The following is a 14,218-nucleotide window of genomic DNA, read 5'->3' on the forward strand; positions in this document are numbered from 1 at the left end:
AGTTTCTCGCCATTTCTTCTTGCGCGGTCTACACCCTCGACTTGCGAACTGGAAAATGTTAATTTAGAATCAAAGTGTTGCCACCGCAAAATCTTCCAAGTCGAGGGGTTAAGTTTGCGGACAAGGTCTGCTTGGACAAGGTACAACCTTGACGATTTGTGCATATTAATATAAGTTATAATAATTTATTATTTTTACAGCTATTCACGATCGAAAAACATTGCGATAGTTCTATCGCTGATGTAAGTATTTGCCCAGCTGTGATTTTGTGTGCCCAGTTGTGTCTTATTCTGAAAACATGTTGTTGTATTGTTTAATGATACAGGTCTAAATGAAATAGAGAAAACGTATGTACCTACTAAAGTTTTATAGGAGACATAAATATATAGTTGCTTATTATTATGCAGAGACCAACTTACGCTTATGCTTTCGGTTCGTAAATAACCTTAGTGAAAATTACGCTAGGGTAAGTACAAATCTATCTATCTCTTGTCAAACTATCAAATCACACTCACAAATCTATCTAGTATCTATCTCGTAATATTCAGTCTAGGACATATTCGCTGTGAACGCTCGAAGATAATACTTAAGCCTTTTGACGTTATCCCGATAGCCTGAATAAGTAAAGTGTATGTTTAAAACTGACTTATATTATTAAAAAAGGAGAACATAACAGAATAAATATACTATGGAGCCATCGGTCATATGTTGTATGTTCGTATATCGTACTATCAACAGACAACAACACTTCGTCTGTCGAAGACGAAGAAAAGATCGGGGCGGTTGCGTGCTGTTTGAACTACAAAGGATGTTAATTCTGTTAAAGCCAGAATTCGTCAAAAGCCCATTAGGAAGCAAAAAAATCTTTTGGCGAGAAATGAAGATTCCCACTAGGACTCTGTCGCGTATTATATTACAAGATCTAGTGCTTATCCTCAATAAATATACAGGACATGCCCTAAATCAATCTTTACAATTAAACGGAGTGTATCGATCGAAACGCCTTCTGTCGCGATACGCAGGTGAAAAGCACAGAAATATCCTCTTTATCGATGAAATTATTTTCACGATTGCAGAACACTACAATAAGAAAAATAATGTGTACGCTCACAGTTCTAAAGTGGACCACACCATCCTCTTACATAAGCTCCAACTACTAGGGATACGTGTTCATATAAGTTCAGGAGTTCCTCAGGGATCTACATTCGGTCCAATGTTATACAATGCACATCTTTATGACATTAATAGTAGCATTAAAGATTCTAATTACCTTATGTTCGCTGATGATAAAAAGATATACTTAAAAATAAACAAAGAAGGAGACTGTCACAAAATCCAGTCTGCAGAAGTGAAAACTTGAATATTAACGTTGTGCATTTTTGATATTTTGGAATGGTTTGGGAATAATTTTGCACGAATTGCTTTAATTATCAGTATAAAAGAACGTTAATTTATGTGGTAGAATACAATATTGATTTATTGCGCTATCGTACACAAACATGACAATTTATATTACATTAAATACGCTGCGACAGCTGTCTACTCTCGATCCGTCGTCAGTCTGACCAAATCGTTAATAATAAAACTTTAGACGTTTCGCAAAATTAAACCTTTATGTATTGACTTAAGGTCCAATTCCACATGCATTAATGAATCTGAGGAAAGAGACAAATGAATTAAAACCGTGCCTATATAGCATGAAGGTTCATAATCCTTTAAAAAACATCCGTCTTACGAATTTGTCCTGACGCGAGTGTAACATTTTTTACCCATTCCAAAAAAGTGTACAACGCCGCTAAAGAAGTTTTCACTTCAAAAATTGAAAAGATCCAAAAAGACTATAAATTTTATCTCCTATAAGACCTAAGTATATATATAATAAGTTTAATAAATATAAACGCGTGTGAACATTTTAAAATAAATACTAATTAGACTCGACGAAAACAATATGATTTATAGCTTCTCCATGACATCATCTCAAATTAAAAAAAATTGCCCTTCCTTGCTCCAGCCTACCAGACTCGTAATCGTGCTTTGTTTCATGTTCCTCACATCAACACTAACTACGCAAAAAATTAAGTTTTGTATCACGCAGCCCTGACATACAACGACCAATATTTAAGCCTTGACTTGTTTAAGCTATCGCGGAATATGCTTAAAAGAAGTATTAAGAATATCCATAGCGCAAAATCACCTGCATCATGAACATACCCCACACACACCTTCACGTTCATACCCTCACTTTTACACAATCACACAACACAGCCAAATTAGGTACCACTTAGTTAAATTTATTGAAATTTTTTATTTGTTTGTTTCCTTTTGTACATTTTTGAAACTTTTTGTAGTTAAATGTATTATGTATTCCATCTCTGGCTATATTTTCAGTATAACTGTTTGTTATTATATATAATTTATGTTAGCTGTAGGATTACGAAATAAATAAACTGTTCAAGTGGTTGGAAAGGTACAACGTGGATCCTGCGTCAGTAATGGTTTCGTGGGGCGTGTCTTATCTAGGAGACACGAAACTACATTTTTGTGAAAAGGAAGTAAAAACTTCAGCCAAAGTGTCTTGGATCATGTTGTGAAACCTATCAGCAATACAGCAATACAGATGAGACGTATGTCTTTGTGGGTGATTTAATTTACAATCCAACATTTGAGATTTCAATTAATTATTTTGCATAAAATACCAATATTTCATAAATTCTCTTTTTTCTGTATTGTAATTCGCCCTTCTCACTCTCTCTCAATTGGTCTCAATCACTCCCTATTCTTCATCAAAAACGCTGCACATCTTCGTGACGTTCCTTAAATATTTACCCTCATGCGCCTAAAGAAGTTTCACTTCAATAATAAATATTAACTGTTCTTATTATTATGACACATGCCTGTCTATTTTAATATGTCTGATACTGCGGTGTATATAACTATATAATGATTAATTTATGAATGATTGAATGAACCACCTTCATAATTACCCGTCGAAGCCACCGAATTATCAGCAGCAACACTTTTGCGCGTATTTTTTTTTCTGCTTCTCAATTCTCCAAGATGTGAACCCAGGACTTACATAAAAATATAACGGACTGCACTAAGAGACTGTCATTATTATCTATAAGCATTGATGTTTTTCAGGAAAAAACACGATGCAAGTGCGTGCGTTAATCGTTACAAGGGACATTATTAGGGACAAGCAGGGATCGCTTATGTTCAGAAAACAGTTTTAATATTGAAAGTGTATTTAACACGTACAATTTACAAATATTTAACATGTACACGTACAAACACCCATTAATGTTACGGAAATTGTATAGAATTTGCATACTGTTGTGTTTTATGTATGATGATAACACACTTGTTATAACATTTCCCTTTATATATAAGCTCAACAACATGCTTAAATAATACAAGAAAATATTGTCAGCAATTGTACACACATCGAATAATTTAGAGCATAAATATTAAACTAAGCAAGGAAAAAAATCCAGGCAAACAGTAAAAACTAACAATAAATAGAAACTTAAACCTCAACACTTATTAAACAAAATTACGGTAAGTAGATTATTGGCAAATATATAAAAATGTAAGAGCGAGGCTTCTTCACGGGAGCATTAAAAGTAACAGATAAGCGAGCTGTAGGTACGTATAAAAGACTTTTATTTTAGTTCTCTTGGAATACAAAGAAAGGACAATTCATATACCTAGATCTAATAACTAATAACAGAGCTGTTTGCTATGTTATGTTTGATATATTTAGTTATAACATTATATAACTTTAATATTCTAAATGTCAAGCGCTCAGACAGCTGAACCAAATTTAACTAATATAGGACTTATATACCATAATTCTCTATATTGTGTATACACTATGCTTATATAAGATATTATGTTATAAAATATCTCAGTAGCATTGTGATTATTTCATTTAATCCAATAAAACGTATTATAGAAACAACGGAATTATATTTTAATTAAACGTAATTATATTTTGCAACTTTAACCATCTTGGAAACTACAACTTTTCGCATACAGATACAACGATCCTATAATAATACTAAAACTAATAACGATAGTCATAAATAATTTAAGTATAAATTCTATTTCATAATATTGGACCCAGGACATATTTGCACCGGCCACTCGGAGGTGTTTCGCCCCACCATGTCTTAAAACGTATTCTGTCCACCAAACTGCTCGGTCTAAGGCACTCACGGGCTGATCAGCCATGATATGTCGAAGTCTGATAATGTTCTCTTTAAAACTGTAACAAAAGTATGAAAGTTAAACATTGAATATAATATTTGTATCTTATTGAAGTGATAACTTCTTATGGGAGGGTAAACCGCTTCGTTACATAACGCATAACGGCGCCATTCTGGCTCTCTTTCTCTCACGCATACGGTAGTGGTAGGCAGGTTACTCCTCTCTCACTCTAACCCGCATCGCTAGCCTTATTTCGGACAGGCGCTTTCCTCTCTCTCTTTACTCAGTGTTTAGGGTGCGTTAGACTGTCTAAAACTTTTGGTAAAGAAACCAAAATATTTAAACTGAATCGGGACTTCCGGCATACATTTATATTCTTCTTATGTATATTCTTATTATTTATATTTCTGTAAAACTAGAGAATATTGTAAATATATTTAGATTAATTACCTTGGATCATTTATTACGGTTTTAATTGCTGCACTAAAAACACCTTCAGTTATTGTTTCCATATCAAGTCGAATACCGATTCTGTGTTTCTCATATTTCTCAACATTGTACCATTGATCACTATGCATAGGTATACCTATGAGCGGTACTCCAGCAGTAATTGCTTCATCTGTTGATTGGAGACCGCCTTGAGTGATGAATAGTTTAACATTTTTATGTCCTAAAAATGTAAATGATTAATACAATGTACACATGTTATACAATACATGCAAACAAATCTAATGCATAATAATAAATGCAAAATATGTCTATAAATGTATTACTTTTAATTTTAAAGATTTAAACTATATTAAAAAAAAAAAATTATTTACGAAAAACTCTGTATCGTGAACACTTGCTAAACCATGCAAACAAAACTTCGAATATAATATAAAAAAATAACTTGTAAAATTGGAATTGAAAAAGAGATCTCTCTGACTTTCATGAAAATATACTGACTCAATAGATCTAATTGTGGAAGCCATTTAGATATTTGAATATTAGTTGATTTTCCTGGCATTTCATCTACTTCCCACTTCCACAGAACATCATAGGGAAGTGTGGAAAACACTCTGATTAATTTTTGTATAAATTCTTGTGGTAAAGCAGTCGAAGGAGAATTACTTCCAAAGCTAATATAAATCACGCCGTGTTTCGAAGAGTCCAGATATGTCTCAAGATCCTTAAAAAAACCATTTCTATATGAATATTTATTAAAATTGGAAAGTAAAATTATATGAGGGCAATGACACCCTATCTCTAAATGGGCATGTTTTATCATGGAATAAGTGTTACAAATGTTTAATTCAATACTATTTTCTTTAGGCATTTCATTTACGCAATTCTTTTTTAATGATATCACTTTTGTATCAAAAATATTGAAGTCCTGAATTCTAGGAAATATTATAAAAAATATTTTTTTAGATTTAAAAAATTAATTGGATTTTTTAAAATTAGATTAGTCGTACTTCGCTATCCAGCGACGAAAGATATCCTTTTCTATTTAAAGTGAGGCATAATTGAATTATATATAAAAAACTTACTTTTGGCAATAGCTTCTCAGGCTTTTTGTGAATACCCCAAATAGATATAACATTTGGTGGCAAAGGTTGATTTTCAATCCACATACTGTGAATATTCAGAAATAACATATGAACATTATTATTCAACTCACAATATTTTGGTAAATCCGGACCCAAAACTTCTCGAAAAGTATTCATGTCTTCATTTTCTTTCTTTAACCATATTATTTTAAGACTCCAATGTTTGTAGAATTCATCTAGTTTCTCCCAAAACGTTAGATTATATAATCTCTGCTGAAGTGTTAAAGGATATAAAATCGGATGCGTATGAGTTCCAAGAGTCTCATCATTTCCCATCATCATTCCAAAGGAGCTTACTAAAATCACTGGCACCTTAAATATATAGGAGTATACTAAAGTCTGCCTTGTCCACGCTTCTACCAAGAGAATATCAAATTGCGTAGGATCCTTCATCAATTCTTGAATTTTTTCATGTTTCAAGTGAATTACAGTTAGTTTACGTATTATATTCCTAACTGCCTCCATCTGAGGTAATATAGTTTTTTTTTTTCCAAACTCTTGCTTATACACAAAGTTGTCTCTCCATAATTCATACGAAATATCATGAACATCTATTTCCGTTAAATTTGCAGGTGTTCCATTTTTGAAAACTGGGTCCGTTGTCACTATCGTAACCTGATGGCCACGCTTAGCTAGCTCCTGTGTAAGGGGCCGAAATACAACCTGGTGGCTGACAGATGGCGTCGGGAAAATAGCTAATATTTTTGCCGATTCACTTACAGTTATTATACAAAAAGAAAAAACAAGGACTGGACTGAACATTACGACAGTTGTATTTAAAATGAAATTTTCATTTTAACACAGCATAGTCACAGCAAGTATATTTCCGCGTCGTATACGTCATAATTGCCAAATACAGCTACAACTATTATAGTCCATTGAAATGTTACAATTTGAAGTCCAAACTGAATATTGGAAATGGAAAATGTAGTGATGGTCACTACATGCTTAAACCGAAGTTTGTGTGGTTGGAGCCCTAGTCCCCCGGCCGCCATCTTGGAAAAAGGGGTGAAAACACGTTTTTGGCTATATCTCCTAAACTATCCTAATCGATTAATGAAATTCAGCAATATTAATGAGGTAAAATTACTCCCTTGTTATGATTATAAAAGTCAGATACATAATAAAGCAAAATTATAACTAGTTTATTCGCTTATGACCACGGATTAAAAAGAATATGAAATAAAAAATTTAAAACCGTTTTTTATTTTAATAGTATCTGGTATATTTGCTATTGATTGAAAATCTACAATAAGAAAATATTAATAGTACATTTGGTTAATTATTAGTGATGGTCATAATATTATGTTAAAACGTGATCGGGCGAGCAACCTAATATATCTACACCTAAAAAGCAATTGCAACAATTTGTTAGTAGGCATTAATAATGTTATTAAACATTTTAAAGAAATAATAGACAATAAAACGTTAAAAAAAATTGTTTTTTATCTTATGTAATCTTGACTTTATGTGAATTACGTAAAAAGATAATGGACTGCGCTAAGAGACTGTCATTATTATCGAAAAGCATTGATCTCTTTCAGGAAAAAACACGATGCAAGTGCGTCTGTTAACCATTGCAAGGGACATTATTAGGGACAAGCAGGGATCGCTTATGTTCAGGAAACAGTTTGAATATTAAAAGTGTATTTAACACGTACAAGTATAATTTGTGTTTATATTTTTTACACAACAAACACCTATTAATGTTACGGAAATTGTATAGAATTTGCATACTATTGTGTTTTATGTATGACGATTACACACTTGTTATAACATTTCCATTAATATATAAGGTCAACAACATGCGTAAATAATACAAGAAAATATGGTCAGCAATTGTACACACATCGATTAAATTAGAACATAGAAATTAAACGGAGCAAGGAAAAATACAGGCAAAAAGTAAAAACTAACAATAACAACCTCATCACTTATTAAACAAAATTACGGTAAGTAGATTGTTGGCAAATATATCAAAATGTAAGAGCGAGGCTTCTTCACGGGAGCATTAAAAGTAGCAGATAAGCGAGCTGTAGGTACGTATAAAAGACTTTTATTCTAGTTCTCTTGGATTACAAAGAAAGGACAATTTATATACCTAGATCTTATAACTAATAACATAGCAAACAGCTCTGTTATTAGTTATAACTGACATTCTAAATGCCAAGCTCTCAAGACAGCTGAACCAAATTTAACTAATATAGATGGGGACTTATATGCCATCATTCTCTATACTGTGTATACACTATGCTGATATGAGATATTATGTAATAAAATATAAAAATATCTCAGTAGTATTGTGATTATTTAATCCAATAAAACATATAGAAACAACGTAATTATATTTTAATTAATATAGGTACGTAATTATTATACTATGCAACTTTAACCTTCTTGGAAAATACAACTTTTCGCATACACAGATACAACGATCCTATCATAATACCAAAACTAATTAAGATAATCATAAATAATTTAAGTATGAACTCTATTTCATAATATTGGACCCAGGACATATTTGCACCGGCCGCTCGGAGGTGTTTCGCCCCACCATGTCTTAAAACGTATTCCGTCCACCAAACTGCTCGGTCTAATGCACTCACAGGCTGATCAGCCATGATACTTCGAAGTCTTATAATGTTCTCTTTATAACTGTAACAAAAGTATGAAAGTTAAACAATGAATATATTAATTGTAACTTATTGAAGTGATAACTTCTTATGGGAGGGTAAACCGCTTCGTTACATAACGCATAACAGCGCCCGTCTGTCTAGCATCCTTTCTTTTTCTTTCTTTCTGTATGTAGGTTCCTCCTCTCTCACTCTAACCCGCATCGCTAGCTTTATTTTGGACAGACGCTTTTCTCTCTCTCTACTCAGTGTTTAGGATGCGTTAGACGTTAACTGTTAACAGTAAGCATATAACCATAAAATATCACCGATTTTGATAGTGATCATAAAAAGAAAGTGATTAGTATTGTCTTTTATTGACATAACTTTCACACATTTGACAATAAAACAATTTTTTTTTACCGGATTGAAGTTATGTATTTACAATTATTTTTCATGATTTATATTTATATGATATTTAGCTTCTGTAAAACTAGAGAATATTGTGAATATATTCAGATTATTTACGTACCTTGGATCATTTATTACGGTTTTAATTGCTGCACTAAAAACACCTTCAGTTATTGTTTCCATATCAAGTCGAATACCGATTCTGTGTCTCTCATATTTCTCAACATTGTACCATTGATCACTATGCATAGGTATACCTATGAGCGGTACTCCAGCAGTTATTGCTTCATCTGTTGATTGGAGACCGCCTTGACTGATAAATAGTTTAACATTTTTATGCCCTAAAAATGAAAATGATTAATACAATATACACATGTTATTCAATACATGCAAACTAATCTAATGCATAATAATAAATAATAATTGATGCAAAATATTTCATATTACTTTTAATTTTGAAGATTTAAACTAATATAAAAAATGTTGTATTTACGAAAAACTCTATATCGTTAACAACCATGCAATCAAAACATTAAATATAATATAAAAAATAACTTAAAATTGGAATTGAAAAAGAGATCTCTCTGACTTTAATGAAAATATACTGACTCAATAGGTCTGACTGTGGAAGCCATTTAGATATTTTAATATTAGTTGATTTTCCTGGCATTTCATCTGCTTCCCACTTCCACACAATATCATAGGGAAGTGTGGAAAACACTCTAATTAATTTTTGTATAAATTCTTGTGGTAAAGTAATCGAAGGAGAATTAGTTCCAAAGCTAATATAGATCACGCCACGTTTCGAAGAGTCCAGATATGTCTCAAGATCCTAAAAAGAACATTTCAATATGAATATTTATAAAAATTAGAAAAAAAAAATTATGTGAGTATTAATTATGTTTTATCATGGAATCAGTGTAACAACTTACAAATGTTTAATTCAATACTATTTTCTTTAGGCATATCATTTAGGTAAACTTTTGTATAAAACTATTGCATTTGATTTGTATAATAATTAACAATTACATTTAGATCAGTCCTGAATTGTAGGATATATTCTATAAATATTATAAAAAATATTTTTTAACATTTACAAAATGTATTCTTTAGGCGCGACTAGGGAGTAACTCGGATTTTTTACTGACAGAAGTAACACTTACTATAGTCTGTGTAGTTTCCGCTTTTTAAAAATAACAACAATAGCGCGTTTTATAAGTCCGTCAGCGCCATCTAGTGGTGCATTATTTGAACTGATTTAAGTCAGTCTCTTGGTAGTACATATTTATTAAGGATAGCATTCACTCGTTTTATTTGATACTGATTCTTTTAATTATGTTATTATTCGTATAATTATATTTAAAATGAAAACCCATACTAGTAACATGTGACCAAATTTGAATTCCACTAAATAGGGAAGGTCTATCCATCCATACTAGCTTGCTTTTCTTTTGTTATACATACGGCCAGTTTTTTCGCTTAATTTCGTATTTTACCATTTTGGAAGAAGTAAATAATACCAAATTAATTATCCTATAAATCTAGTCTATTTTATAAAACAATTACAAAGTTGTATAAGAGAATAGCAAAGTGAATAAAAAAAAATCAACAGTTTTAAAAAAAATATTTTAAATAGCAAAGTTTTATGAAAATTTCTTAATATACTTATTGATTTTTTACTTTTAAAATAAGTAATTTTTCTGACGATTGCGACATTCTATAATATTCAATAACAAGGTTATTTTGACATGTACTGATCTAACCTTCGTATTTGAATAATCTTTGTAAAGCACATGAATAATAAATATAATTAAATTATAATATGATATTTATTATTTAAGCTGTTAATATTTTATCATTTCAGTTTTCAGTGATATATGCCGTGAACGCCAAAGAAGTTTTACTACAATCACGCGTAAAGGTTACACGCACACACTTTTTTTAATATTTATATTAGTCGTACTTCCTTATCCAGCGACAGAAGATATCCTTTTCTATTTAAAGTGAGTCGTAATAGAATCATATAAAAACTTACTTTTGGCAATGGTTTCTCAGGCTTTTTGTGAATACCGTAAATAGATATAACATTTTCTGGCAAGGGTTGATTTTCAATCCACGTAGTGTGAATATTCAGAAATAACATATGAACATTATTTTTCAGTTCACAATATTCAGGCAAATCCGGACCCAAAACTTCTCGAAAAGTATTAATTTCTTCATTTTCTTTCTTATACCATAGCATACTATAACGCCAATATTTGTAGAATTCGTCTAGTTTCTCCCAAAACGTTAGATTATATAATCTCTGCTGAAGTGCTAAAGGATATAATATCGGATGCGATTGAGTTCCAAGAGTCTCATCATTTCCGGTCATCATTCCAAATGAGCTTATTAAAATCACTGGCACCTTAAATATATAGGAGTATACTAAAGCCTGCCTCGTCCACGCTTCTACCAAAAGAATATCAAATTGCGTAGGATCCTTCATCAATTCTTGAATTTTTTCATGTTTCAAGTGAATCACAAATAGTTTACGCAATATATTCCCAACTGCCTCCATATGAGGTAATAGAGTTTTTTTTTGTCCAAACTCTACCTTATACACAAAGTTGTCTCTCCATAATTTATACGAAATATCATGAACATCTATTTCCGTTAAATTTGCAGTTCCATTTTTAAAAACTGGGTCCGTTGTCAATACCGTAACCTGATGGCCATGCTTAGCTAGCTCCTGTGTAAGGGGCCGAAATACAACCTGGTGGCTCACAGATGGCGTCGGGAAAATAGCTAATATTTTTGCCGATTCACATACTGTTAATATACCCAAAGAAAAAACAAGGACTGGACTGAACATTACGACAGTTGTATTTCAAATGAAATTTAAATAATATCTTCTATCGAGTCACAGCAAGTATATTATTTCCATACGTCATATTTGCCAACTAAAACTACAACTATATTTACTACTCGAATATGTAAGTTCCAAGTTGGCAATGTTTGAACATCTCGAGCCTCTATGAGCTTATCTCGTATCTCGTGAGCTATGAGAGTTACCTTAAGGAAATGCATTACGCATATCCTCTCACTGCACGACTGCTTCGTGGTGGAGGGTTGGATGGGACACGCTACGGTGCACCTTGTTCGCGTCCTATCAGCCGATTCGAGCAGATCACGCGAATATTTTATTTAAGCCACGGTCCTCGAAACTTAATGATGTGGGATGGACCTTGGCACAGCTATTAATCACAAACATTTCGGCCCATTCGCTCTGCTTCGGTCTGGAGGAGGTCGGGTGTTATGAGTTCACTTGTGACTGCGCAAGCCAGTCTTAACAGAAGACAAACCGCCGCATACGAATCAGCCAAGAGTAATCATCTTTATCAGTTTACAAATAAAAAAATACTCAAATAAAACGTTTTACTAACTTTGTAGAAGTAACAGCCGTTGTACCTTGACGATTTTGTTCATATGTTAATATAAATTATAATAATTTAGTTAAATAAGTTATAATAATTTATTATTTTAACAGCTATTCACGATCTAAAATCATTGCGATAGTTCTATCGCTAATGTAAGTATTTGTCCAGCTGTGATTTTGTGTGCCCAGTTGTGTTTTATTCTGAAAACATGTTGTTTTATTAAAAAATACAGGTCTAAATGAAATAGAGAAAACTTATATAAGTATACCTACTAAAGTTTTAAAGGAGACAACAATATCTAGTTGCTTATTATTATGAATAAACCAACTTTAAGCTTAAGCTTTCGGTTCGTTAATAAGTGTCACCAAAAATAATACTACTAAATTTTTTTTGGTAAAACTTCATAACCTAAGTAAAAATTACGCTAGTTTAAGTACAAATCTATCAATCTCTAGTCAATCTATGAAAGCCCACACACAAATCTATCTAGTATCTATCTGGTAATATTTAGTCTAGGATATATTCGCTGCGAACGCTCGAAGATGCTACTTTTAGACTTTTGATGTTATCCCGATAGCCTGAATAAGTAGTGTCATTTTAAAACTGACTTATATTATTGAAAAAGTAGAAAATAACAGAATAAAATAAAATAAATCAGTGGCGCTACAACTTTTTAAGTTTGGGCCTCAGATTTGTCAATCTAATTGGCAAGTAGGTGAGCAGCCTCTTGTGCCTGACACAGGCAAGCCGGTTTCCGTACGATGTTTTCCTTCATAAAGAAAGTCTATTGGTGCAAGGCCTGAGATGCGAAACCACGACCTCAGGGATGAGAGTCGCACGCTGAAAGCACTAGCCCACATAACTATTATTATAAATAGTCGTGTATTATAACTAGTCTGGGCAAAAATACTGTAACATAAAAATAAAAAAAATTCACCTTTTTAATTATTTGAATTTAGAACACGTATTTAAAAACTTCTTTCGATTTTGCGCCATTTCAAATATTTTTAAAGTGAAACTTTTATTACATCGTCTCAAACTTTTTCGTCTGTGTGTCGCATGTCGCGTGACGGTCGGCCGCGGAGTAGGGATAAATGAAAGGCGCTCGTCATAGCAGCTAAGGCCAATATGGCGGCGCCTATAGTTCGCAGCAGCTGACCGTGTAGTGTATAGACTATTATTTAATATGTGTATATAATCTAAATAATTGTTATTAATATGTGTATACACAAAATAATTTTTAAATATTATGTATGTCGTACTCTCTAAGACACAGAGTTCAATAAAAACATTAGTTGGAGACTTTTATTATTTTCGCTTATCATTCCAATTTTCCAAGTATAAAATTAAGATTGATAAAGCGATTTTTATACCCTTAATGGAATATCATTTCAAAAAAAATTAGTTAAATGTCTATAATGTGAAAAAAGTTTCACTTTTACCGTGGTTTCATAAAACTTCACAATCCTTTTTTTTTAACGGATTGAAGTTAAAATCCGGTAAAAAAGTGTTTTCTTTAAATATAAGATGTTATAATATTCATAAAAGAACTGATGCTTTTACAAAATCTAAGAACCTTAAATATAAACAGGCGGGACGAGAAGGGAGGTAGAAGAACAAAAAATAAACTGAATTTTGGTAAATAATATTGCTTTAACGAATTAAAAACAATGTACCATTTTATTAGTGCTTTTAGGAAGTAGAATATATTAAAATAAATGCTGCATCATTGTTTAAAGAAAACAATGTTATATATTACTAGCTGCCCTGCGATTCTGTAACTCACTTCACGAACTCACACAGCGGTTTTTGCATCGGCGGTCGCTCTCAAATCAGTCGTGAAGCAGTCATTTTATGATTTGGCATTCTGATAAACAATAAACTACAAGCACCGCTGTGTGAGTTCGTGAAGTGAGTTACAGAATCGCAGGGCTGACCGGGCAAACGTCGTTTTGCCATATCATTTATAATAAAA

General features: G+C 32.1%; 2 protein-coding genes and 1 long non-coding RNA gene across 4 annotated transcripts in view; all 3 read right to left on the reverse strand.

Moving 5' to 3' along the window:
* Positions 1–6,632, reverse strand: part of LOC125059104 (UDP-glycosyltransferase UGT5-like) — a 34,585-nt gene extending 27,953 nt beyond the window's left edge. Inside the window, exons 1-4 of one of the 2 annotated variants that reach the window (XM_047663320.1) lie at positions 5,742–6,610; positions 5,158–5,380; positions 4,660–4,879; positions 3,643–4,267 (exon numbers count right to left, since the gene is read on the reverse strand). In XM_047663320.1, coding sequence (XP_047519276.1) covers positions 4,003–4,267; positions 4,660–4,879; positions 5,158–5,380; positions 5,742–6,563 — 1,530 coding nt within the window. In that variant the 5' untranslated portion in view covers positions 6,564–6,610 and the 3' untranslated portion in view covers positions 3,643–4,002. Of the gene's footprint in view, positions 1–3,642; positions 4,268–4,659; positions 4,880–5,157; positions 5,381–5,741 lie in introns of those variants that run through there. The other variant, XM_047663317.1, reaches the window with a different exon arrangement.
* Positions 6,633–8,150: 1,518 nt separating this feature from the next.
* Positions 8,151–11,921, reverse strand: LOC125059106 (UDP-glycosyltransferase UGT5-like). Its single transcript, XM_047663321.1, has 4 exons — positions 10,860–11,921; positions 9,434–9,656; positions 8,946–9,165; positions 8,151–8,456 (listed from the first exon to the last, which is right to left on the reverse strand). Exons 1-4 carry the CDS (start codon positions 11,676–11,678, stop codon positions 8,180–8,182), a joined length of 1,539 nt encoding a protein of 512 aa, XP_047519277.1. The 5' UTR covers positions 11,679–11,921; the 3' UTR covers positions 8,151–8,179.
* Positions 11,922–13,872: 1,951 nt separating this feature from the next.
* LOC125059109 lies at positions 13,873–14,218 on the reverse strand. The gene is made up of 2 exons (XR_007118607.1): positions 14,181–14,218; positions 13,873–14,010 (listed from the first exon to the last, which is right to left on the reverse strand). It is a non-coding gene; the product is annotated as an uncharacterized LOC125059109 (long non-coding RNA).

Source organism: Pieris napi, chromosome 19 (assembly GCF_905475465.1).
Source record: "Pieris napi chromosome 19, ilPieNapi1.2, whole genome shotgun sequence".
NCBI classification, from domain to species: domain Eukaryota; kingdom Metazoa; phylum Arthropoda; class Insecta; order Lepidoptera; family Pieridae; genus Pieris; species Pieris napi.

What these genes read in the sequence shown, in the direction of transcription:
- LOC125059106 (XM_047663321.1), bottom strand. Translation starts at nt 11,678, where the DNA reads ATGTTCAGTCCAGTCCTTGTTTTTTCTTTGGGTATATTAACAGTATGT. An exon ending in TCCACAGTCAGACCTATTGA is followed by an intron (nt 9,166 to 9,433) that starts GTCAGTATATTT and finishes TTTCATTTTTAG; the next exon opens with GGCATAAAAATGTTAAACTA. An exon ending in ACCGTAATAAATGATCCAAG is followed by an intron (nt 8,457 to 8,945) that starts GTACGTAAATAA and finishes CTTTTGTTACAG; the next exon opens with TTATAAAGAGAACATTATAA.